The 25,878-nt window shown below is 38.6% G+C and overlaps 1 protein-coding gene across 4 annotated transcripts in view; it reads right to left on the reverse strand.

Moving 5' to 3' along the window:
- Positions 1-7,756: 7,756 nt before the first annotated feature.
- The window catches only part of LOC122815909 (hyaluronidase-4-like), a 333,609-nt gene continuing 315,487 nt past the window's right edge, over positions 7,757-25,878 (reverse strand). For 3 of the 4 annotated variants that reach the window (XM_044088762.1, XM_044088761.1, XM_044088763.1), the window contains exons 4-5: positions 23,828-23,917; positions 7,757-8,730 (exon numbers count right to left, since the gene is read on the reverse strand). In XM_044088762.1, coding sequence (XP_043944697.1) covers positions 8,335-8,730; positions 23,828-23,917 — 486 coding nt within the window. In that variant the 3' untranslated portion in view covers positions 7,757-8,334. The remainder of the gene's footprint in view (positions 8,731-23,827; positions 23,918-25,878) is intronic. The other variant, XM_044088764.1, reaches the window with a different exon arrangement.

The following is a 25,878-nucleotide window of genomic DNA, read 5'->3' on the forward strand; positions in this document are numbered from 1 at the left end:
TAGCCAAAGGTATTTGGAATAGTGTCCCTCCTAAAGCTCTGACTGGAGAAGACTGCCCAAGCAAGTAGTCCTCCTCTGTAACCATTGCAGGCTTCACAATGGTTAGGTCAGAGGCTTTGTCTCTCTTAGCCATGACCTCTTTCCCATTCACTAAGATAGGATATAACCTCTTGTGGTAGTTTGGTACCATTATTGTCTTGAGACAACCTACTGTTGGCATTTTGTCATTCCCACTTACTGGCTCTCCCACCTTTTCTTACCCCCCTTGCCTTTGCGGGCATCTATATGCTACTTGGCCTCACTGGTTGCATTTAAAAATTTAACCCTTGGTCCTGGACATGTACCTGGACTAGTGGCTTCCCCTGCTACTGGCGGACTCTCTTGAGGCAGTCTGTGCTGCCCACCATGGGTTCCCTTAGACCCATTAGCATACTGGGTATCCCTTTCCTTTGCAGTGATGTCCTGCTAGCTAGTTGTAGGTTTCCCTTCTTCCCCAACTCATCTGAAGTATTGCATTGTCTATCAGCTAACCATATTCTCATGTCCTCAGGCTAAGTACTAAGGGCTTGTTCCCTCACCACAAGGCCTGCCAACCCTTCAAAAATGGTGACCTGAGATCCACTCACCCACCTATGAAAATCAGTGCTTAGTTCAGCAACATATTCACACACACTTTCATCTGCCTTGCGTCTATGCTCACAAAACTTTTTCCTATAAGCTTTAGGTGTTAACTTAAAGCATTCTAACAAACACATTTTGACTGTGTTATAATTTAAGCAATCAGTATCAGACAGTTTATAAATTGCAGTTACAGCTTTACCATGGAGTAAAGAGGTCAGGAACCATACCCAGAGCCCTTGGTCAACATTATGCTGTTTACATACCCTCTCAAACATATGAATGAAACTATCAAAATTATCCCCCTCTTTAAATTGTGAAATTTACTGACCTTTGTTGCTTCTGGGGTTCAGTTACTCCCTTCCCCTTTACCTCCATGACTCTGGTGAAGAGTCAGCATCTCCTTTTCATGTTGCCTCTCCTTCTCCTTCTCCTCAGCCTCCAGCTGTCGCAGTTTTTCATTTTACACAGCCTGCAGATGTCACAGTTTCTCATTTTCCTCAGCCTCCAGTTGTATCAGTCTCTCTGCTGCTTCTACTTCCAAACGCTTAGCCTCTAGCTCAAGTCTATTTAACTCCAGATCGATTTTTAAGTCCTGTGTGGAAAGGTTGAGCTGTCCATTTTGTGAGAGTTGTACATTTCCAAGGCCAGTCTGATTGTCCTCCTGGTTGCTATTCTGCGGTGCAGTTGTGACTAAAGCTGCAATCATGTCTGCTTTAGTCAGGTTGGCATGTACCAGTCCTTTAGCCTGGCACATCTCAGCCAACTGGGTCCTTGTCAGCTTGTCATACTCCTCTACTGACATGATTGCCTGCTCTCCCTGACTAACTAAGCTAACAAAAAAAAGCAGTTGTGATATGAACTCTTACTGTTCACTGCATGGCTGACTTAAAGTACAAACACCTTCAATGACCACTATAAACAGGCTACAGGAATTCAATATCCACACCACTACGAGCCAATTAATATGCAATGTGGCTATCTCACCACAGTTAAACAAGTATTATACAATGCCTACCCTAAAAACGTGCACGCTGATTGGCCAGCCCAACCAGCGTGCCCGTGGTAAATCCCTCAATATACTAACAGAAAAAGGTCCGGTCGCCCGGACTTTTTCCAATAGTATAAAACACTGTCTCGCTATGTTAAAAGAGTTTAACATAGCGACACAGATTTAAAAAAAGCAACGGAGATCTCCGTTGCTTTTTTTAAAGCTGTCTCGCTATGTTAAACTCCTTTAACATAGCGACACAATAATAAAGCAACGGAGATCTTGCGATCTCCGTTGCTTTAAACCTGTCTCGCTATGTTAAATGAGTTTAACATGGCGAGACAGCTTTAAAATAAGCAACAGAGATCTCCGTTGCTTATTTTAGCTGTCTCGCATGTTAAACCCATTTAACATAGCGAGACAGTAAAGTAACGGAGAACAAGTTCTCCGTTGCTTTGCCCACAGCTCTGATGTACTGCGAGGCATGCGCAGTACATCAGAACTGCCGCGGAACACCAGACAGGTGCGGAAGGGCAGCAAAGAGGCATTATACAATGCCATTATTTAAGAAAAGTAATTATTACTTTTCTTAAATAATGGCATTGTATAATAGCAATAACCCACTTCTGGGTGTGGGTAATGCTGGATTTACCACGGTTGTCTTTGTTTGGTCCCTGGCCCGCCGGGACCAAACCACGCCAACCGTGGGTAAATCCAGCATTACCCACACCCAGGCGTGGGTTATTGCTATAATATGTGATGTGGATATCCCACCACTGCTAACCAATTAATATGTGACACACCAACACTGGCCCAGTAATCAAGGAGCCTCAATCCTCGCCACTAGCACCAGTGAGGGACGTGCACATTGGGAAGATGACAAGTACACACACAGTAAAGTACAATTTCCCTTAAGAGCACACAGTGATCACAGTCAGTCTGGGGCTGCTTTCTCCCTATTTCTCTAGATCCCCAATAGGACTCCCTGCTGGCACAGCTATAAGGTTAAGATCTCAGCTGAGGGGTCAAGCCAAGACCTCCAGCACCGTCTCTGTCCAACCAGTGCTTTGTGTCCCTGCCCAAGTAGCTGACACACACACATTTTGAGATTTGATTTATATACAAACACACCGACACTCCTGAAGAAGGCTGGCACAGGCTTACTAGCTATGACCTTTCTGCCCGGACTATAAGGTAGTTATCACTGCCACTAACCCCTACTTATCAGCTACTATAAGGCCATTAAAAGGGTGTCCAATCCTACTGTGTACTGTTACTATTATCCAAATGGTAGTATTGACCAAGACTTGCAAGGCTATTTAGGAGTGTCCTGTACAGTGTCACCAAATACATATGCAAGTATTCTATGAGTTTAATTATGTCTAACAAATAGCCAGAAAATATAGGTTTAAATATATTTAATAATAAATAATGAAAGAACAAGACAATACTCGGCAAATCCAACACAGTTACTTCAGAGTTCAGAATCACAAGAAATAGTTTAAAACAACACTGCAGGACAGTTTCAAATAAATACAGAAAACATCTAAACTAATTTTTACTGTATTCCTGTTTATATCTAAAAGAGATTCTATGCCCTTGTTACTTAGTATTAGCAAGTGCAAATATTGATAAGTGGATGTTTCCAGGTCAAAGACAAAATGCCCAGTCTCTGAGAGAGTTCTTAAATCAATATCAAATATTACTGCTGGGTTAGACTGGGCGACATCACTTTTTGCCACCTGACTTTAGTTCCCAAGCTAAACCGGGAACTAGCATCTCTGTGTTAAAAATACATATCTTTCAGATGTGCAGCTGCTAGGAAGCCAGAAAGCAATAAAACACTTTTACATTTTAGACCTAGCAATTACTTCTCTCCAAGACAATAGAAAAACCTCTAGGTCTAGACATTGTGTCTACTTCACTGAAACTGACAGATAACACAATCGTAAAACAATTTCAACTTATTTTCTTGAAGTTTTGTAAGTTAATATTCTATGTTCCAGTAGGGTATGCTGTAGTTACATTCTTGAAGTTCAGTATATAACATATAGTTCTGTATAAATTATATCAATATTCACAGATGACATAAAATTATTTACAAAATTCCAGATAGCTGGGCTGGCAATGTCACACACATGTCTATCTAATGTGGTAGTATATGATTTATTCCTATAAGTTAATTTATATTGGAAAAACAATAGTTTAAGTTAAAATAATGATTATGGAGCACTTAAATGACTGTAGTAATGTTAATATGAAATTCAGTTCCTAGTCATTTATGGAGATAACATAGTGGAGATTTACAAGATCTAAACTTTGTTATGAGATGTGGCACAGAATTTTAGCTATACTTTGAACTATACAAAGAAAAATATATTAGACATAATGGAAGTTACGTACATCTTGACCTTTAAAACAATGGCACTCTGAGGGTTAAATCTAGACAGTCCATTTATGTAAATATGTCTTGCTTTAAATACTGTGATCTAACTGTTATGTGTTAGAAGAGCTTTTTTTTAACTGTGGGTACTAAGGTATAAATAAGCATTTTTATGTTTTTTTTTTTTGGTTTATTTGGTTGTTTGTTTTTACCAGAGCAGAAATTTGTCCATTTGAAGTCTGGGGTTCTTACATCCTGATGTAAGTCATCTGTTGTTGGTGATATAAAAAATCTTGCATCAGTTTGTGCTACAGTTATGTGGTAGCCAAGGTAGAAACCAACACTGTAAACTGAAAACTAAATATAACTGAGGGTAACATTTACCTTAAAGCAAAGATGTGTGATATACTTTAAATTGACACTTTGTAGCAAACCGGCTGGATTTTAGATGACATCTTGGTGTCCTCTCCACTTATCAAAGGCATTTGTCTTTAATGAAAGGTAATTCCTAAGCACAGTCCTGGAACAAGCAGTTACACTATTGTTAGACTAGTAGAAAAGATTGTCAAAACTAGCCTACGTTGTCACCCTGATAAAGAGCATAGCCAACTTTTCTGCAAAGAGTTACTTGCCAAATGACAGCACAGAAACAACAGCATGATACAACAGATCAAAACAGAGCTTTGGGTGATTCATTTCTAAGTTGTGAGGCTATAAAGGAATGTAGACAGGGCAGAAAATCTGCAGAAACATTTATACATTTTTTGCAATCATTTTCTGGGAAAATTAGTAAGCCAGTGTCATTCAGATTCTAATGCTTTTCATTAACACAGGTTTTAAAAAGAAAGACAAAAAGTTGTTATTCTAGATTGTACAGACATACAAGTGCCACCATTAGTGAACTAACAATATTTTTTTCAGAGAACTAAGTCTACTTACACATACATACATGTACATATACTTATACATGTACACATACATGTGCACGTACATATATATTTACATATATATATATATATATATGTGTGTGTGTCCACATATACATATACATGTATATGTACATATACATATGCCTATACATATACTTATATGTGTACATATACATATACAAGTGCATATATATTTGCGTATACATATACATATATTTATATACATATACATATATGCACATACATTTACATATACATATATTCATATACATGTAGCTATACACACACACACACACACACACACACACACACACACACACACACACACACACACACACACACACACACGCTCGCGTACAGATGCAATATCCTAGTTATTAGCATAAGAAGATACAAGTAAACAAACTGATCTGGCTGGAAGTTTTCTAAAATGTGTATCTTTTCCTCTGAAGAACTTACCTGTCCTTGCTGCAGTGCTTGTCTTGAAAACTGAAATTTGTGAGCAGATTTTAATTAGTATCAAACAACTGTAAATAAAATAAATATTTTAACCACTTTAGGAAGGCAATTGGGTAACGTGACGTGAACAATTAGAAAGCCTCAAAGGCAGAAAAACTGTTGTTAAGTATAAGATGAAATGTTGCATCAATATCACTAGAAACGAGTATCAGCACATATGAATTTTATGGTGTTTTTGCACATTTTTGCCCTCACCATCTGTCGGTTATCTGTTCCCTCCCAGTGATTTGGCCCATTCTTTCTCCTCCAGTGGTACAATAGTTGACTAGGAGGAACTTTCATTTAAACAGCCATCACAGGTGATTCATATTTTTCCTTTTCTCCTCAACTGTGTACATTTGGGTAGGTGCTGTAGGGGGGAGTGTAATGCACCATGTGTAGAGGTCATCCCCTCCTAACACAAGGGGTGTTCCCTCCAAGCAGCCCTGCCCCTTCCCTGGAGCCTAAGCATTTATCCCACCTGTCTGTATTAGGAGGACCACACCTCTCAGTGTGCTGAGAGTATGCATAAACCCTCACCCAGGGAGAGACCAGTGTGCCATGCCTCTTAATTTATTCCCCTCCCTCTCTGAATGGCTCCTCCAGTGGCTGGGCCACTAATTAAACTCCAGTTATGTGGATCACAATAAAGGTTTCCATCCCCTTCTGCCATGAGGCCTGGTACCTATGAATTTTAAATGTTTACACAATTTCATTTCTTCAGAGAATGCTGCATGTAAGACTAAACTCTATTTTTAAAAAGCCTGCATCAGACAAAACTTTTTAAGTTTTACAAATAACTATTGTTTCTTTCTCACACAAAAATCTATTGTTCTCCATGCCTTATAAACTAACTTTATAACTAACAGAAGCACATATCTGTGAAGCTCATCATACCTTACTTTGCGAACAGTTATGACAAATCATAATTATCCTATTATAGCTTGGCAACAGATCATCACCCATAGCTGTCTCACAGGACTTGTTTCCTGACTGAAGGGCTGTGTTCCTCTTTACTAGATATTGTTCAAGTTGACTCATTTTCTTAATCATGATTTAGAATCAGAGATCTAATATTGGGAATATAATTCAGAAAGAGAAGAATTGTTACATCTCAGCATTAGTTACCAGTGAAATGCAGATAAAGCAAGTGCAATATTTTTTTAAGAATATTTTCAGGTTGTAGATCATTATGACTTTGGTTTTAATTGCTAGGCAGCAATGCATTTCTGATCAGAGCAATAACTTTTAAAACAAGCAGATTTTTGGAAGTCTATAAAAAATGATGAATCAGTTTTTTTCTGTGTAGTGAAGGACACTCGGTGACTTCATAATGGGTTGACTTCATACTGTGTACTATAAAAAAAGTACAAAATCCTTCAACAGTATGATAAGGCCATCAGTTCCTAACATCATGTTAACTGTCATTTATAAACAATCCATTCCAGTACAATTAAGTCACTTTTGTGTTGTGTATTATCTTCTGATTATGGAATCAGATTATAATGAAGAAAGATATAACTAAAGATATAATTTTATTGTGTGCTGTATATAGAGATGTTTGTGTATCTGTAGTTACTAGTGCATTTCTCCAGTACCTCTTTATGTAAACTGCATGCATATTGATTTATTGTGTACTCTACTTTGAGATGTTTTATGTATCTTAAGTTACTCCAGTACTCAGTGTCTGTCATGTATTTGAAGCTTTTTATACTTTATGTGACAATAAATTTAACAATTGTTCTCTGTGGAGCTTTTCTCCCCGGGCTTCTGCTGAAAAAGAGACCATTCTCACTCAGACGAAAACAATCAACAAATGTCAAAATAAGAAATAAATAAATAAAATAATGACCACAGAGCCATAAATGTTAACATCAGCAACAAATGCTCAGTTGTGTTATAGTCAGAAAGCATACATTAACTGTTGAACAGTTTTATTGTTATTATAATTTCCCAGCAGTCAGAGAAGAGGATTAAGGTTCTGAGGTATTAATAAGCTGCTTTCTGTAGTCAAGGGTGCAGGGTTTGATTCCTTATAGCTCCATTTGTTTGCAGTGTAGCTGTGAACAAATAACATAACCAGACAGTGTTCCTGGGTTACTCCAGAAAAGGGACACCTGTGTTCAGTGGATTTACCTCGTTAAGAAATGTAAACAATAAAATGTTCTTCTTAACATGTTTATATGAAAACTGGGATCCTAGCCTTTTACTTAGTTCTCCTCTCAGGCTTATTCTGCATGTGATCCAACAAACCAGCCTATATAGCAGTTTGTTTGTGCTGCATTCTTTCATGCACATTGTTATAAGAAGGAAGTATTTGGTTTTCATATTCATAGCCCGTGAAAAAAGAAAATAGTTTATTTGCATCTAATTTCTTTCAAACTGAATACAAAACTCTGCCAGTGACACATTATTTGTGTTGGTTATTCAAATAATCCTTTAGTAATGCAAGAGTGGCTGTAACACTACTTGACCACAACAGCACCTCAATACATAGAAACTGTGAATGAAAACTGTACTACTGTTTACAGTAAGAAAAAGTATAATGAACTCAAAGGTCAAGATTGTATGAGTGAGTCTGTGTTTCTTTTGTTTTTTTTTCACGCTTTCCATGTATGCGAAAATGGGATATGGCTTTTTCAGCTTTTTTCATAGTCAAATCCTGGTATATAATGAATTCGTAATTATGCGCACATGTGCTTGAAATAATCATTTACCCAGTAACTTGAGATTCACTAAAGTACAAAATATAATGACCTTTTTCCTTTTATATTTGAATCCCTTTAGAGGCAATTATTAATTTATATTATTTGATCTAAATGGTGTACCTTCTTTCAGCTACTGACATTCAAAAAGGCAACATGGCACGTGTGCATTCCACTAAAATTTTGTTTTACTATGTCTTAAAATAGGGGTCAAAGGACAACAAAAATATATACTAATATAAGACATGCAATCAGATTGTGTTGAATTGCAAAAGCACTATCTAATGGTACATCAGCTTCATTGTTATGTTGACAGTTTTGTCCATTATATCCCTGATAGCAGTGGCAAACAAATTTAGTTGCCATTAATTCCAGATCAGTCTGCGAGGGCTCTCCTGTAACAATGAAATCATCACCTCTGGATCGACTAATTGTAAAGCTTTCTGGATTCAAGTGTAGATAGTCTGGCTCTTGTGAGTTTCTCCGAACGCATCTTCCATTACTGTGGCAAATGTTATGGCTGCACACCTCAGTGGCCTTAGTCACGTTTGTGATGTAGTGACCCAGAATAGATGTAACATATTGTTTTACTCTTGTACAGTTTGCCTGAAAATATCAAGAACAGAAAGACGTGGTCAAATATGCAATTTAAATTAGTTTTAGCTGCAGATTAAATATGTTTAATATATATATATATATATATATATATATATATATATATATATATATATATATATATTTATATATATATAGTATTAGTGGAGCAAATCATAGGTTCTTAATAAATACACAATCCTAAAGACAATTACATAAGAAGTTTATATTTTAGCATACAATGCCTGCAGAACAAAGTCTTTAGGCTAGTTCTGTCTAGCTGTTTTTGCAAATAGCGCCACTGAAAACTGAATTGTAATGCCTTCATTATGAAAAATAAAAAAATTATTTAAAAAACAACGAAGTGTTGAAAAATAAGTTTTAGAATGGATATAGTCTTTTATCAAGAAGAAAATGTATGAAGATAAATTGGGGGAGGATTCAGACTAACACGGTGATGACATTCATGTTATGCCGAGCAGTTTCCTGAAACAGTCAGTAATTTAGTAATCATAAAGAAAACAAAAACACCAAACATGCCATTTGACTCAGGAACAAAATTCAGTGCTGCATAGCAGATGGTACAGCAATATTTTATGAGGAAAGAATGCAAAAACTGGGCTGTTTTGTAGTTTCTGTGTTGCCCAGACCTTACTAAGATAGAAGGTAGCTTCTCTATTCATCAGTGAGAGTGGTGAGCTTTGAGCAGCCTATCTGTCGCTGGAGGAGTGGTTTCAGCTCAGAATCTGTAGTTTTATTGGCCATTTGGGCTATTTCTAGCCCTTTCATCTTTCTGTTTAATAACCCGTGTTTGTGAGGTTTTTCGCATTATGCAGCACTGTTTAACAAGGGTTAAACTATTCCCAGTGTCAGAAAGTCTGCTCTTCTAATTTTCCCATAGAACTAGCCAGTTTTCTAGTTTTAGCACTCAAAACTGTTTCCTTGTGCTCAGCACTTATTCAAAACTCATTGCAAGCACTAAATAATCTACATATTACTGCAGCACTCAACTTTGCTCACTTGTTAGGAGAAAAACAGTTTTTAGTACTTAAATTAATAAGCACCTATCCAGGCATGTCTAAGGGTCAGCTCCCGGTATTTACCCATGTCCACCTGATAAGTCTGGGCATCTTTGTGCAATGTAGCAATTGCCTCAAGTACACTGACAACCCTCTCCTTCTACTACCCAACACTACAACCTGTGAGAGATGCACTTATATAGCCAAACTGGAAGCCAAGCTCTCTCCAGCAAAGACTGAACTAGACAGTCAAGAGGAAACACCTGCACCACACCACACTCAACACATAGTGCATCAAAACCTACACCACCTAAATCCACACATAGTAACACAAAACACACACCTACATTCATGGAGGCTCTCAATAAAAATCTGCCCAAACAACAGAGATCTCCAAAGCTGAAATGCAAGCAACCACCCCCCCAAAACTACCCAAATGACACATAGCCCACAAAATCAGTGTGCCACTCAACCTCAGCCCATAAGGCAAAACAACGTACCCAACACACTAGTCATAGGTGACTATGTAGTCAGGCACACTGATGTTCCACTCACCAGGCTAAACAAGGAGAAAGGTACTGTCAGCTGCCTGTTGGGTGCCAGGATCTGCCACATAATGCACGCACTCAGATCACTCCACAACAAGTACAGATATGACTCTGTCATTGTCCATGTTGGTGTGAATGGCCTGAGATATACCTCCCTGGACTACATGAAAAGAGAGACATGGAGGAGCTCTCAGATCATGTAGCCCAGGCAGATATGACCCTAGCCCTGAGTAGCATCCTGCCATCACCCAGAATGATACCACAATGCAAGGACAAAATGACTGACTTCAACAATTGGCTAAGCTTCTGGTGTCATTCTAAGGGGATCCAGTGCCTGTCTGCTTGGGACGACATGACTGACAGACCACAATGCTTTGCCAGAGATGGCCTGCACCTGTCACCCCTGGAATTCCAAATACTGGCTAAGGCTCTTGCCACCCCTATAGTGCCCTTTTTAGGCAAGGTTCAAATGACAAACTCACCAACTTAGCAGGTATAAGCAAGCAAAATCTGAGGGTAATGCTACTCAATGCTAGAAGACTAAACCTCAAAATGCACTCACTCGAGGCACTCCGTAAAATTGAGAACATCGACATCTGTGCAGTGAAGGAGACCTGGTTCAAGGCTCCAGGGAGCACCCCTGCATTAACAGGCTATAACTCATACCACACCTTTCGGCCACCTAACCTGGACCAAAACACTAAAGGAGGAGGCATGTCCATGTTCATTAAGGATATGCACACCTCCAGGCAAGTTACTCAACATAATACATACAAAATTATCTAAGTGCAACTAACACTAACACTGGGCAAGACTGCAATCCAGGTTGTAGCTTGTTACAGATCCCCCACCATACCCCAAGATGCCCACTCCATGTTTCTTGATATACTGGGTAATATTAAGGTACAGCCCAATACCCTAATAATGGGTGATTTCAACTACCTCACTATCAACTGGAAAAACTACTCATGTACTAACTCATTTGCTCACTGCTTTCTGGAATTCATAAATCCCAATGTCCTGGATCAGCTTGTCCATCTCCCCACCAGGGGCAGTAATATCCTGGACCTGGTCATTACCAATATGGGCAACTGATGTTCCATGCCAGAGGTCAACTCCTCGCTGGTCAAATCCAACCACAAGCTAATCACCCTAGACATCAATATTCTGCCCCACCCCCTATTAAGGAAACCACCATAAAAAACTTCTCCAAAGTCAACTTCATGTTTCTTAAGACAGAAGTGACAAGCTTCATAACATCCATGCAAATGGAAAATAGAGGTACAACTGCTGAATCCTATACAAATGCACTGTATAAGTACATACACGAGTGCATACATTGTGCCATCCCCAACAGAACCAAGACACTATCCTCCAAAAAAAGGAAGCCAATCTGGTGGCCCTCTGCCATAAACAAACTCTACTACAGAAGGAAGAAGCTGTTGCAAAAAAGAGTAAAATCCCCTGATTGCAGGAACTCCCTGGTCAGCCTCAGTAAGAAGTTGAAATCCCTCATGAAATCCTTCAAAGCTAGTTACGAAAATAAAATCGCCACTGATTCTAAAGACAACCACAAAGCATTCTACAGCTTTGTCAAGAATATCAATGGTGATACTCAGATCTGCTCTGATCTACAGCACAATGGCACTAGATATACAGAACCAACTGATATCGCCAACATCCTGGCAGATAGGTTCAGTGCAAACTTCACCCCCCCACCCCCCAAAGGGCCTATCACTATACTGGAAGAATGCAAAGCCCCTGTCATCACAGCTGCACAAATAAAGACCGTACTCTCCAAAGCCAAGAACACAGCATCCATGGGACCTGACAACATCCCAGGCTGCGTTCTGCGCAAACTACTGAATGAACTGGCACCCCACCTAAGAACCATGTTCAATCATAGCCTCGTGTCAGGCTTTGTGCCGACTGAATGGTGCACAGCGATAGTTATCCCACTCCACAAAAGGGGTGCCACTATGGACCCCAAGAACTACTTCCCCATTAGCCTGATGAGCCTGGTCTGCAAGGTCATAGAACATATCATCTTGGAGCTTAAAAACAAGGACATAGGTAACCTCCAAACTCTGGACTCCACTCAGTTTGGGTTTGTAAAAGGTAGGTCATGTCTCCTAAACCTGATTGACTTCTTTGAAGTAGTCACCAGAGCCGTGGACGAGGGTAAGGTGGTACACACAGCCTATCTTGACCTCACCACGGCTTTCAACACCATCCCCCACTCTGGAATTATTGATAAACTCACTAGACTGGGCATAAATCCCTATGTCACAAGAATGGTGGCCAACTGGCTCACTGACAGAACCCACACAGTGAAAGTAGTCGACTCCAACTGCAACTTCAGACCAGTGACAAGTGGAGTACCACAGGGATCAGTCTTGGGTCCTCTCCTGTTTTGCATCTACTTCTCAGAAGTCCAGGCTAATACACCAGGTCTTTGGCTAATGAAGTTCACAGATGACTGCAAACTAGGTGCCATAATAGAATCACCTAATGATGTGGACATTCTATAAAGGGGCCTCACTGAGACTGATGCTTGGTGTCAAAGTCATGGCCTCAAGCTCAATGCTAAGAAGTGCATTGTCATCCCCTTTGGGAAAAACACTGTACCCATGAACTACCACATAGGCAGTAGCCTACTAAACACCAAAGTGTGATAAGAGACCTTGGGACACAGGTGGACAGTAGTCTCTCCTTTGATAATCACATTGCCACCATAGTCAGGAAATCCTTCTACGTGGCACACCTCATCACAAAGGGGTTCACCTCCAGAAAAAAAGAGGTCATTGTTCCTTTCTACTCATTCCTCATCAGACCCATTATAGAGAACAATGCCCCAATTGTCATGTACCTCGCAAGACATCTACAACAACTAGAAAGGTACAGAAATACCTTACTAAGAGGATTACCAGCCTCAAACAGATGCCATACACAGAACATCTAAAAAAACTCCAGCTCTACTCCGTCGCTTATCACCTACTCAGAGGCGACCTCTGCCTAACATACAAAGCCATGTCAAACCCAGATCTGTAGGACATGCTACACTTAATGAAACCCCAATCCCTCCAGGCCACACGCTCCAGGGACCTAAATCTTGCCACCACAATAAATAGAACATGCTGGAGGGATATATTCCTACCCCAGAGACTTCCTATTCTCTGGAACAGACTACCATTCATGTCAAGCAAAGCTCCTCATTTGCCCTCTTTAAGAAAAATCTCGTCAATTGGATAGGAAATAAGAAATTCACCCCAGGGATCACATCTGTGGCTCTGCTAGACAGGGGTACAGGAAAATAACTTTCTTGGGTGGCAAAAGCCAGGGGACTTTTTTTTGGCTAGGCTTATATTGGCCCCAGGGCCAATAGCCTAGTACCTACCTATGAACCTATAAGGAATGCAGGAGTTAGAGAAAGATAAAGGCAGACAAACTGTATTGATGGAATATAGTAATAATAAACTGCAAGAGTTTACAGAATGTAAGTGACTTGTTTCAGGCACTCTGTATGAAATGACCCTGATAGGTGACTGATTTATGTAGTCAAACTCATGGTAGGCCGAATAACAATAATGTGCCTGCATGAAAAGAGTTCAGTAGGGGAGAAGTCCAGCCTGTAAACAGCAATGATACTGTAGTTAAAAGAAGATATGTGGTTAATGAGGAAGAAGATGAGAGGAGGAAGATGGTGATGGTGCACATTAGGGAGTGGTGCAGTGGCGCAGTGGTTAGCATTGTCACCTCACACCAAGAAGTTCTCCAGTTCAAATCTCAGCTGGGGTGCCTTCTGTGCAGAGTCTGAATGTTCTCCCTGCATTCGCGTGGGTTCCCTCCGGGTGATCTGGTTTCCTCCACAATTCTTAAAACGTGCATCTGGAGCATTTCTCCCTGGGCCTCTGCTGAAAATGGGCTCTGTCCCAGTCAGACTTTTCCAGTAAACAAATGTTAAATAAATAAAGTATTGCCCGTGACAATGTAAGGCAGCACTGTAATGCATGGTGTGAAGTATGTCTTTTCAGCTTCCAAAAGTAAGTAGAAAGTGGGTACGCTGTCAGTATGGAGAAATTGAACAAATGGTTGATTTATGAGTTGTAATCAAGTCATGAGGGATTTTAGTATGATCCGTCTGTGGACTGCGGCACAATAAATTATTCAATAGAATGGATCGATTGCTCTTCTTTGAAATGGAAACTAGATCAGAAAGTTTGAGTTTGCAAAGCAAAGGATGGCAGTTTTGATCTGGTCTTGATGAACATGGAGAAGGTCAGTGAGAAAATGAATGAAGAAGACATGAGACTAAAAATAAAATGCTAAAATCTAATCAGACTGATTTACAAAGAGGTGGGATATTATACAGTGAATTACAATAAAGTGGTACTCTCTAAGTTAATGAAATTGAGCCAGGAAAGTCTGAAGATTAAGAAGAGTGAATGTTTCATAAACGCTTATGGGAGATGAAGAAGAAGAAGTTCTAACAGAGAAAGCAAAAGTACAGAATGTGAAAAGTGTTAAAATGAAAAATGGTTATGGCTTACACTGGTAAGGGATAACAAAAGCTGGTCAACATCTAAAACACATGCTGAGGACAACTATTTAGCTATAGAAGGTATCATATGTAGGGCTGGAAAACGTTTGTTGGAGTGAGTCAGGTGAAAGATAATGTGGTTTTATAGAGAATCCCAGTGAAATATAAAATAACATGTGGTTCAGCATTAGTGGACACAGAAAAGGGACTGTGTGAGCATTCCAGAACAAACGTAAGTGCATAGTTTGTTAGAAAGTATAAATGCATACACTACTACCACATTATGGATTAGAATGCATCATACTTCTGAACCTCTTATCACAAAACATCTGGACAAAGCCTAAAATAATGGGGGAAACAAAGGACTAAAAATAAGGATGCATTTTAAATATTTCTCTTATAAACTTAGAAATCCACTAGAATAACAGGATATGTGTAAGCATACATTTTCTAAAGGATATGAACTCTGAATTTCAAATGTATGTCATTATTTTAGTGACTTTAATCCTCTGTGATTTGCCAGAATTAGACCAAAAAACTGGGCAAACATCTGTACATTCTGTGGAAGTTTGGACAGTTGAGAGGCATGGAATACATCCTGAGTCTTGTTGTATCTGGCTTGATCCATATGTATCGCCCATAAAGTTATCAAAAATATTTCTAGTGCTATTTTCTTCCTGATATTAAGAACAATATCAAACCTGTTCAGCATATCTTTCCATGAGGTCAGAATTCTGCCATGACTTCAGAATTTGTTAGTGTTGCAAATACATTAAGTAAAGTAAGTGTAATGTCCACTGATTACTGATCCATGGCTGTGAATTTTATAATGTGCCTATATTCTATTATCTTTATGATTAAATGTTTTTTTCCCAAAGTCATTTACTCTGCTCGCTCTTGTGGATTCCTTCTCTTAGTTATTTCTTTATATCTCATGTAACAGTACGCTTTTCTGATAAATGTGAATTCTCACTTTTATTTATTAATCATGTTGTAAATGATGGTCCTAACTTCAGATATCCACTGAATATTTCATTACCTATAATGTTTTTCAGCAATAAGACAGATACGCTTATTAATCTCTTATATCAGCCATTACTCTAGTGGGTTTATTTTCCATGCTTGAAGGTTCACCTCACACAATATAATGCTGGTCCTGTATTAGCGTTTATTTGGTGCTGGAGAACACAAGCACAACAAAAATCTAACGTTATATGCATAATTCTAACATTACAACTATAACACCTTCCATTAGTCTAACATTACACCTGTAACACATTGCAAAAGTCTCACATTATACCTGTAACACCTTGCATTATGCTAACATTACACCTGAAACGCCTTGTATTAATTTAATTTTTCACCTGTAAATCCATGCATTAGCCTAACATTATACCTTTAACACCTTGCATTATTTTACTATTACATCTGTTATAACTTGCATTATTCTAAAATGCCACCTGTAACTCCTTGCATTAGTCTGAAATTACACCTGTAACACTTTGCATTATTCTGACATTACGCATGTAACACCTTGCATTATTATAACATTACACCTGTAACACTTTGCATTACCCTAATATTACACCTTGTAATACATTCCATTATTTTGATATTACACCTGTAACACCTTGCATTATTCTAACATTCTAACATTCTTCGAGAATATCACCAAGGCCCTGGATGAAGGAAAAACAGTTCACACTGCCTATCTCGATCTAGGCAAGGCCTTTGACATAATCCCTCACTCATGCATCATTAAGAAACTCACCCAGCTGGGAATTAGCACTTACATCACTAGATGGGTTGCCAAATGACTCACAAACAGAAAACATACAGTAAAAATTGGCGATGCCAACTCTACTAGCTGACCTGTTACAAGTGGTGTTCCACAGGGATCTGTGCTGGGCCCCCTACTGTTTGATATCTATTTTTCAGATGTCCAAGCAAAAATAGATGAACTATGGCTTACCAAGTTTGCTGATGACTGCAGAATGGGTGCAGTCATTGAACCCCAAAGTTGTAAACATACTCAAAATCGGCTTACACAGGCAAAAGATTGGTATTAAAGTCACGGACCTAAACTAACTGGAGAAAAATGCATTATCATCCCCTTTGGCAAAGGAAAAATTCCTGCTAATTACGACATTAATAATACGTTGAAAACCAGTAGTGAGAGATTTAGGAATGTGAGTTGATAGCACTCTCAATTTTGATCATCAGGTATCCACAGTAGTAAGGAAGGCTTTCTACATTGCACATCTCATAAGCAAGGGTATATCATCCAAAGCCAAGGAGGTTATAACTCCCCTGTACTCGGCTCTAATATAGAGTACAATGCTCCCTTCTGAATGTACCTCACCAGACATTTGCAGCAACTGGAGAGACCTTAGAGGCTTCTCACTAAGAAAATTCAGGGACTACAACACATGATCTTGGACAGACTGAAGGCCCTATCACTTTGCTCAGTATCATACAGACCGCTTAGATTCAACTTGTGCCTGGCCTACAAATCAGTCTCAGACCCTGCCTTTATGAAGCTACTGCACATTCACAAATCCGTGTGGGACAAGATTCAGTCACTCTAGGTATCTTAACCTAGCCTGCGATATTAATAGGACATGTGGAGAGACAGATTTGTCTCACAGAGGTTGCCACTTGTCTGGAACAATCTCCCAATTCATGTAAAACAGAGCTCTTCAATAACCCTATTTAAGCATAACCAGGACATTTGGATGGGAAACCATGAATTTACATCAAGGGTTTCATCTATGTTCCTCTTAGACAGAGGCAACTGGTGTTGATCTTAGATTCACGTACAAGCATAGACTATATATCCTGGTCCATAAGGGAACAAGGGTATAACATTGCTAGGCTTGTAGATGCCTTAGGACCAATAGCCTAATAACCTCCTATGACCCTGTGATCCCATCATTACACCTGTAACACCTTGCTTAGTCTAATATTACATCTTTCATTCCTTGCATCATCCTAACATTACACCTGCAACACCTTGCATTTTTTAACATTAGACCTGTAACACCTTGCATTATTCTGACATTACACCTGTAACACCTTGCATTATTCTGACATTACGCCTGTATCACCTTGTATTATCCTAACATTACACCTGCAACAACTTGCATTTTTCTATCATTAGACCTGTAACACCTTGCATAATTTTGCCATTGCACCTGTAACACCTTGCATTATTCTGACATTATACCTGTAGCCCCTTGCATTATTCTAACGATACACCTGTAACTCCTTGCATTATTCTAACATTACACCTGTAACACCTTGCATTTTTCTAACATAACACCTGTAATACCTTGCATTATTCTGAGATTATACCTGTAACACTTTGCATTATTCTGACTTCACACCTGTAACACCTTGCATTTTTCTAACATTACACCTGTTAACTCCTTGCATTATTTTGACATTACACCTGTAACACCTTGCATTATTCTGACATTACACCTTGTATTTTTCTAACATTACACTTGTAACACCTTGCATTTTTCTAACATTACACCTGTAACACTTTGCATTATTCTGACATCACACCTGTAACACCTTGCATTTTTCTAACATTACACCTGTAACAGTTTGCATTATTCTGACATTACACCTGTAATACATTGCATTATTCTGACATTATACCTGTAACACCTTGCATTTTCTGACATAACACCTGTAACACTTTGCATTATTCTAACATTACACCTGTAACACCTTGCATTTTTCTAACATTACACCTGTAACACCTTGCATTTTTCTAACATTACACCTGTAACACCTTGCATTATTCTAAAGTTATACCTGTAACACATTGCCTAGTCTAACATCACACCTGTGACACCTTGTCTAGTCTAACATCACACTTGTAACACCTTGCACTATTCTTATTAATCCTATACTGCTGGCTGTTTGCCTGTGTTGTTGTTTCCAAGTGGTTCTTCACTCAATGAGTCTATTAACCAGTCGGTAATTATTTAATTATTATTGTTTATATTGTGGGTGTATAATTTAGTCATTTAACAATATTTTAGATAATTTGTTGCCTAATGCTATCCACATTTATGTATAAATAGCTGGTTATGGTAAACAAATTGTTGTGAATTTTTTTAAATTTGTGTTTAGATTGTATAGGGGTTTTGCATGATGCTATAAACTGTGAATATTCTGAAAAAAAGACTTTCGACTTTTCCGGTTAGGGGTCGCCACATCAAATCACCAGTCCGCTTATGATTGGCAATGGATTTTTACGGTGCAGAGTTGCCAGCCCGACACCCAACCTTCAGAGAGGACACACACGCAGACTAACGCACCTACATGCATGCCTTTTAACATTCACTCGATCGCAGGGAGGACATGCAGACTGCAAACAGAAGGAACTCCAGATGAGAATTGAACCAGAGAGCTTCTTAACCACTGCACCATCGTGGCCAATAAACTGTGAATATTGTGAAAGATTTAAGAAATTCTGAACTACATTATTAAAATAAATACATTATATAGTAAAGTAAATTGGAAAAACAGAAGAAGAAAAAGAATAAACTGCAAAATTACGGATGTGTGAGTGTGTTAGGAGAAATTAAATATCCTACGTCTTTGTGTGTGTGTGTGTGTGTGTGTGTGTGTGTGTGTGTGTGTGTGTGTGTGTGTGTGTGTGTGTGTGTGTGTCTTTTGTGTTTGTGTCGGGGATTGTATGATAAACCAGACGTGTCTGGTAGTTACTAATAGGTAGAGAATAATTGACATTGCAAAGGACAATTTTAATTAGCAAGTTCTAACAGAAATCAGTATAGGAACATTTATTCATTCTTAGATAATACTTTCATCCTTTTTGGGGTCTCAATGAAGCTTAGAAAGGGGAAGTAGAATGTATCAGTAAAAGTTGGCACTGACAGCAAAGTATAGTTTTAAAAAAGAACAGATGAAAAAAACTGTATAACATGCTGAATGGTTTAAATAATCATTGAAAATATAAGGAAAAGTATTTACATTGTAGAAATGAAAAGAAACAAATATATTTACAACAGTAAAACAGCATATAGAGCAGGTGTATTAGAACATAATGTTGGATAACAGTCAGTGACTATATTACATTTGCAACATGAGAGCAGGTTTCTTTGGTTTTAGGAACGATCCATTTCTGTTTAGTGTGTCAGACACCTGTATTACATTTAATCTTTTTATGGAACCATGGTCCTGCTGGATAGATATGCATGCAACTAATATACTATAGGCTAGCTATCTTTGCAGATAGATATTTTTCTCAGTTTACCTTTAAAACCACGAATCACAGTGGTTCGAGTGCTCATATGAGCGACTCAAAAACCACAAAAATGGAAATATCGACAGTCCTTAATGTTCAAAAAACAGAAAATTGAAAAGCAGATTTGCTGTTTTTCAAACATTAATATTGAAAAAAACAAAAGCCTTCCGCGGTGGTGCAGCAGTAGCATTGTTGCCTCACAGCAAGAGGTTCTCCCGTTCGATTCTCAGCTGGAGTGCAGGGAGTGGCTTCTGTGTGAAGTCTGCATGTCCTCCCCACGGTTGGGTGGGCGTTCGAAAGACATGCGTAAATGGGCATGCCTTAGTTGAAGGTTAAGCATCGAGCTGGCACCTCAGCATTTGTAAAAATCTACTGCCAATCATTAGCAGACTGGAGTTCCGCTGTGGCGACCCCTAACCAGGAAAAGCCGAAAGACAACAACAATATTGAAAAAACAAAGAACAAAATGTAAAGCAGGGGGGGCAAGCACCCCCCACACCACACCTACTTTATTATTCTAACTCCGAGATGCCACTACAGTGGGGAAAGGAACCATTTCCCGATCCCCACTATAGTGCAATCTGCCCCAGAATTGCACATTCAAACCTTTGTCCGTTTGGCATTTGCAAATCTTGCAAATTGCCTCTCAAACAGCTGCAAGTCGACTGTGTGCGATACACAAATCTAAAAGTAAACCATTTTTCTCATGTGTTACAGGGCCACACATTGTGTTTTATATTCAGTGTTTTTGAATACACCTTTAGCTAAAGGTAAACCATTTTTCTCATGTGTTGCAGGGCCACACATTGTGTATTATATTCATTGTTGTTTGAATACACCTTTAGCTAAAGGTAAACCATTTTTGTCATGTGTTGCAGGGCCACTCATTGTGTTCTATATTCAGTGTTGTTTGAATACACCTTTAGCTAAAGTTAAACCATTTTTCTCACGTGTTGCAGGGCCACACATTGTGTTTTATATTCTGTGTTGTTTGAATACATACACCTTTAGCTAAAGGTAAACCATTTTTCTCATCTGTTGCAGGGCCACACATTATGTTTTATATTCAGTGTTGTTTGAATACACCTTTAGCTAAAGGTAAACCATTTTTCTCATCTGTTGCAGGGCCACACATTGTGTTTTATATTCAGTGTTGTTTGAATACACGTTTAACTAAAGGTAAACCATTTTTCTCATCTGTTGCAGGGCCACACATTGTCTTTTATATTCAGTGTTGTTTGAATACACTTATAGCTAAAGGTAAACCATTTTCTCATCTGTTGCAGGGCCACACATTGTGTTTTATATTCAGTGTTGTTTGAATATACTTTTAACTAAAGGTAAACCATTTTTCTCATCTGTTGCAGGGCCACACATTGGGTTTTATATTCAGTGTTGTTTAAATACACTTTTAGCTAAAGGTAAACCATTTTTCTCATCTGTTGCAGGGCCACACATTGTGTTTTATATTCAGTGTTGTTTGAATACACCTTTAGCTAAAGGTAAACTATTTTTCTCATCTGTTGCAGGGCCACACATTGTGTTTTATATTCAGTGTTGTTTGAATACACTTTTAGCTAAAGGTAAACCATTTTCTCATCTGTTACAGGGCCACACATTGTGTTTTATATTCAGTGTTGTTTGAATACACTTTTAGCTAAGGGTAAACCATTGTTCTCAACTGTTGCAGGGCCACACATTGTGTTTTATATTCAATGTTGTTTGAATACACTTTTAGCTAAAGGTAAACCATTTTTCTTATCTGTTGCAGGGCCACACATTGTGTTTTATATTCAGTGTTGTTTGAATACACGTTTAGCTAAAGGTAAACCATTTTTCTCATCTGTTGCAGGTCCACACATTGTGTTTTATATTCAGTGTTGTTTGAATACATCTTTAGTTAAAGGTCAACCATTTTCTCATCTGTTGCAGGGCCACACATTGTGTTTTATATTCAGTGTTGTTTGAATACACTTTTAGCTAAAGGTAAACCATTTTCTCATCTGTTACAGGGCCACACATTGTCTTTTATATTCAGTGTTGTTTGAATACACTTTTAGCTAAAGGTAAACCATTTTTCTCATCTGTTGCAGGGCCACACATTGTGTTTTATATTCAGCGTTGTTTGAATACATGTTTAGCTAAAGGTAAACCATTTTTTCTCATCTGTTGCAGGGCCACACATTGTGTTTTATATTCAGTGTTGTTTGAATACATCTTTAGCTAAAGGTAAACCATTTTCTCATCTGTTGCAGGGCCACACATTGTGTTTTATATTCAGTGTTGTTTGAATACACTTTTAGCTAAAGGTAAACCATTTTCTCATCTATTACAGGGCCACACATTGTATTTTATATTCAGTGTTGTTTGAATACACTTTTAGCTAAAGGTAAACCATTTTTCTCATCTGTTGCAGGGCCACACATTGTGTTTTATATTCAGTGTTGTTTGAATACACTTTTAGCTAAAGGTAAACCATTTTTCTCATCTGTTGCAATGCCACACATTGTGTTTTATATTCACTGCTGTTTGAATACACTTTTAGCTAAAGGTAAACCGTTTTTTCACATCTGTTGCAGGGCCACACATTGTGTTTTATATTCAGTGTTGTTTGAATACACTTTTAGCTAAAGGTAAACCGTTTTTCTCATTTGTTGCAGGGCAACACATTGTGTTTTATATTCAGTATTGTTTGAATACACTTTTAACTTACCAGATTTAATCATGCATTGCAAAATGCCCTTTATTACCTCTCATCCATCTCTAAAATGTATTTTCCAGGCTCACTGTTATTTGTAAAATGCCTAAATTATTGAATATTTTTACTCCTTCCCTCCTAACTACCATATTTACTCTCACAGTATTCCATCTTGCACTCTCCATGTTGTGAAAAGCAGCTGTTATTATGTTGATTTCTTATTTCCTCTTCATATCGTAACGGTCATTTCTTTCTTGTCCATATTATTCAGTTATTCTTGCCATTTTATGTCATTTTTTCTCTTTTAATACTACAGACTCAGCTGTGCATACTAAAGATTAGTTCATCTTTATTTCTCTGTAATTGTAATAAGGTGATATCAGTATTTTACCCTTCACATTTACAGTGATTTTTTTCACTCACCATGCAGTATTTTTATTTGCCAAATGGTCCTGGCTGGACTACATTTGTCCTCATGTTGCCTCAGGCTGTCCCAAGAATGTGAATGCATCATGTCAGAAGTCTTAAGGGGTTATCATGACTTGTTGTTGCTGTTGTTGTGTCTTTCGGCTATTTCCCGGTTAGGGGTCGCCACAGCGGAACTCCTGTCCGCTAATGATTGGTAGTTGATTTTTACGTGCCAAGTTACCAGCCCTGATGCACAACCTTCAACGAAGGTACGGCCATTCACGCATGTCTCCATGCAGAAGACTCTCTAGCTGAGAATCGAACCGGACAGCGTCTTACTGTGAGGTGACAACTCTACCGCAGCACCACCACCGCGGGCTCTAAGGGGTTATTATAACTATTATATAAAGGTTATCATGACTATTATATAAAATTTACACACACACGCATGCAGGCACACACATGCACACACGCACGCATGCACACGCACACACACACGCACATGCACGCACACACACACACACACACACACACACACACACACACACACACACACACACACACACATAAATGTTGAAGCTGCTGTGCATATCCATTGTGATGTAAGATTACCTTTGAAGACGTCAGGTTCATGTCTCCCCATACAACAAATCCTGCGGCGCCTAGAGCAGCACTTTCTCCCACTGAACTAATGAGATCTTGCTGCATTTGAAAAGAAGAAAACATTACCATTAGTCTAAGTCACTGTCAGAAGTATGAGCAGTCAGTAATTACGTTTCACTTTGGCTTTCAGCGCCATGAATGATAAAGCATTTGAACACCTAGACCAGAGCACAGGCAGCATAGCAATGTTACTTGTTATTTACACTTTACCTAGTTATAGGAAATGTGTTTATTTCACATTTGTTAAACAGATGTTGTAAAAGCAGTTAATGTCTTTGTGAATACAACATTTAAAGGTCAAGAAGAGAAGATAGAAGACAACATTATCAGAAACATGATAAGAAGGCTGTAAGTGTGTGAATGAATAGTTAATACAGACAATATGGCTCCCCATTCAAATGCTGCCACTCAAAATGCAGTGTCGAAAAGCTGAAAAAAAAAAAACAGACAAAAAAAAACGCAGTGAAAAGAAAATATGAAAAATTGCTTTTCTCCTTAAAACTTCCTTTTGCAGTGGGGCAAGCCCCTCTTTCACAAATCATGTAGAGGCAAACCCCCGCACCCCCTAACTTGTATATACCTACTCTGAGATCACCATACCTTGTAGAAAAGGGAATATTCCAGGAAATGGCATCCCTGACTTAGTATATGTAAGTCTGAGCTTTTCGCCATTCATTCTCCATGTTTTAGGACTCACTCTCGAGGGTCTCAGTATTTCATATGGTTACCAAAAAAATATGCTTCAGTTAGTCTGCTACCAGTTCATGGTGTTTTGTCTTGAATAAGTGATACAGGGTTAGTCTAATAGCCAGACGAGGCCAGATATAAACCTTCAGATTCCTGTGTGGGGATTTCTTACCACTTCATCTTATTTTAAAAACTAAAGTATTGGGGGTTTACATAATGGTTAAGGTAACATCACAGACACAAGGGTTTGTTTCTCGCCCTTCAGGGAATTTGGTGAGGCTTAAAATGGCCCAAACAATAGCTAGCCTAGTACTTACCTATGAACCTATAACCCTTACAGTTGCTCTGGTACATCTCTATGGAAACCTTATTGGGAGTCAACCTAGTATCTGTTAACCATATTTAGTGTCAGACAAATTCATGTTTGCTGTTCTGTAGGAAAGCGAGCTGGGTATAATCATGGAAACCTATTGGGAATAATTGATTATTGAATATTTACAGTAAAAAAAACATAGACATCACACTAGTAAGAATATATGGAAAATAGACTACAAGGCTATGAGCATTTTCGCTGTCTGACTTCTGAGACCCCCAACAGTGGGCACGGAATGGAGGGCTATCAAAGCACAATACTTTGGGAGTTTCTCTCACATATCATCTGCTCCAACAAAAATGTAGCATTTTTATCTAACACTAGATTGGTTTAAAGATTGGGGTGACTCCCTAACAGTAAAATTCACAGAGAGGAGGGAGCTGTGGAAATGCCACAAAAAGCCCTCAGAAGATGTTGACCTAAAGTATTGATGTGTGAAATGTCTGATTCCTTGAATCAGAGTCCAAGCATATATTATTTGGAGCTCATATTTTCCTAGAACTAACTGACCACAGCACAAATATCTGCAATGGAGATATTTTTGAAGCAAGCATTTGAAGCAGCTATGCTCCTAGTGAAATGGCCTTTGATAGCAACTTTTTCTAATACACAGTTTGTTACCTTATAACAAAAAACGATGGTGTTCATATTCCACTTGAGCATTGTTTGGCTGGCAACTGTTAGTCTTTCTTTCCCTGCAGCAAACAGGACAAAACTTCATTCATCCTTCCCAAAATCATGACCTTGCATCAGGTAAAACCTGAGCTAGCCTGCACATCTAGGGTGTGAACAGTTCATTTACTCCAGGTTTTGCCTTAAGAAGAAAGCAGTGATATTAATAGACTAGTTGCAGGGTAATTTTGTCACTATTTTAGTGAAGAAGTGTGGTTAGGTACTGAATGATTCATAGGCCTCGTGAAAGACATGATATAATTCTTTA

Source organism: Protopterus annectens, chromosome 11.part0 (assembly GCF_019279795.1).
Source record: "Protopterus annectens isolate FY-2018-M chromosome 11.part0, PAN1.0, whole genome shotgun sequence".
Lineage (NCBI taxonomy): Eukaryota > Metazoa > Chordata > Ceratodontiformes > Protopteridae > Protopterus > Protopterus annectens.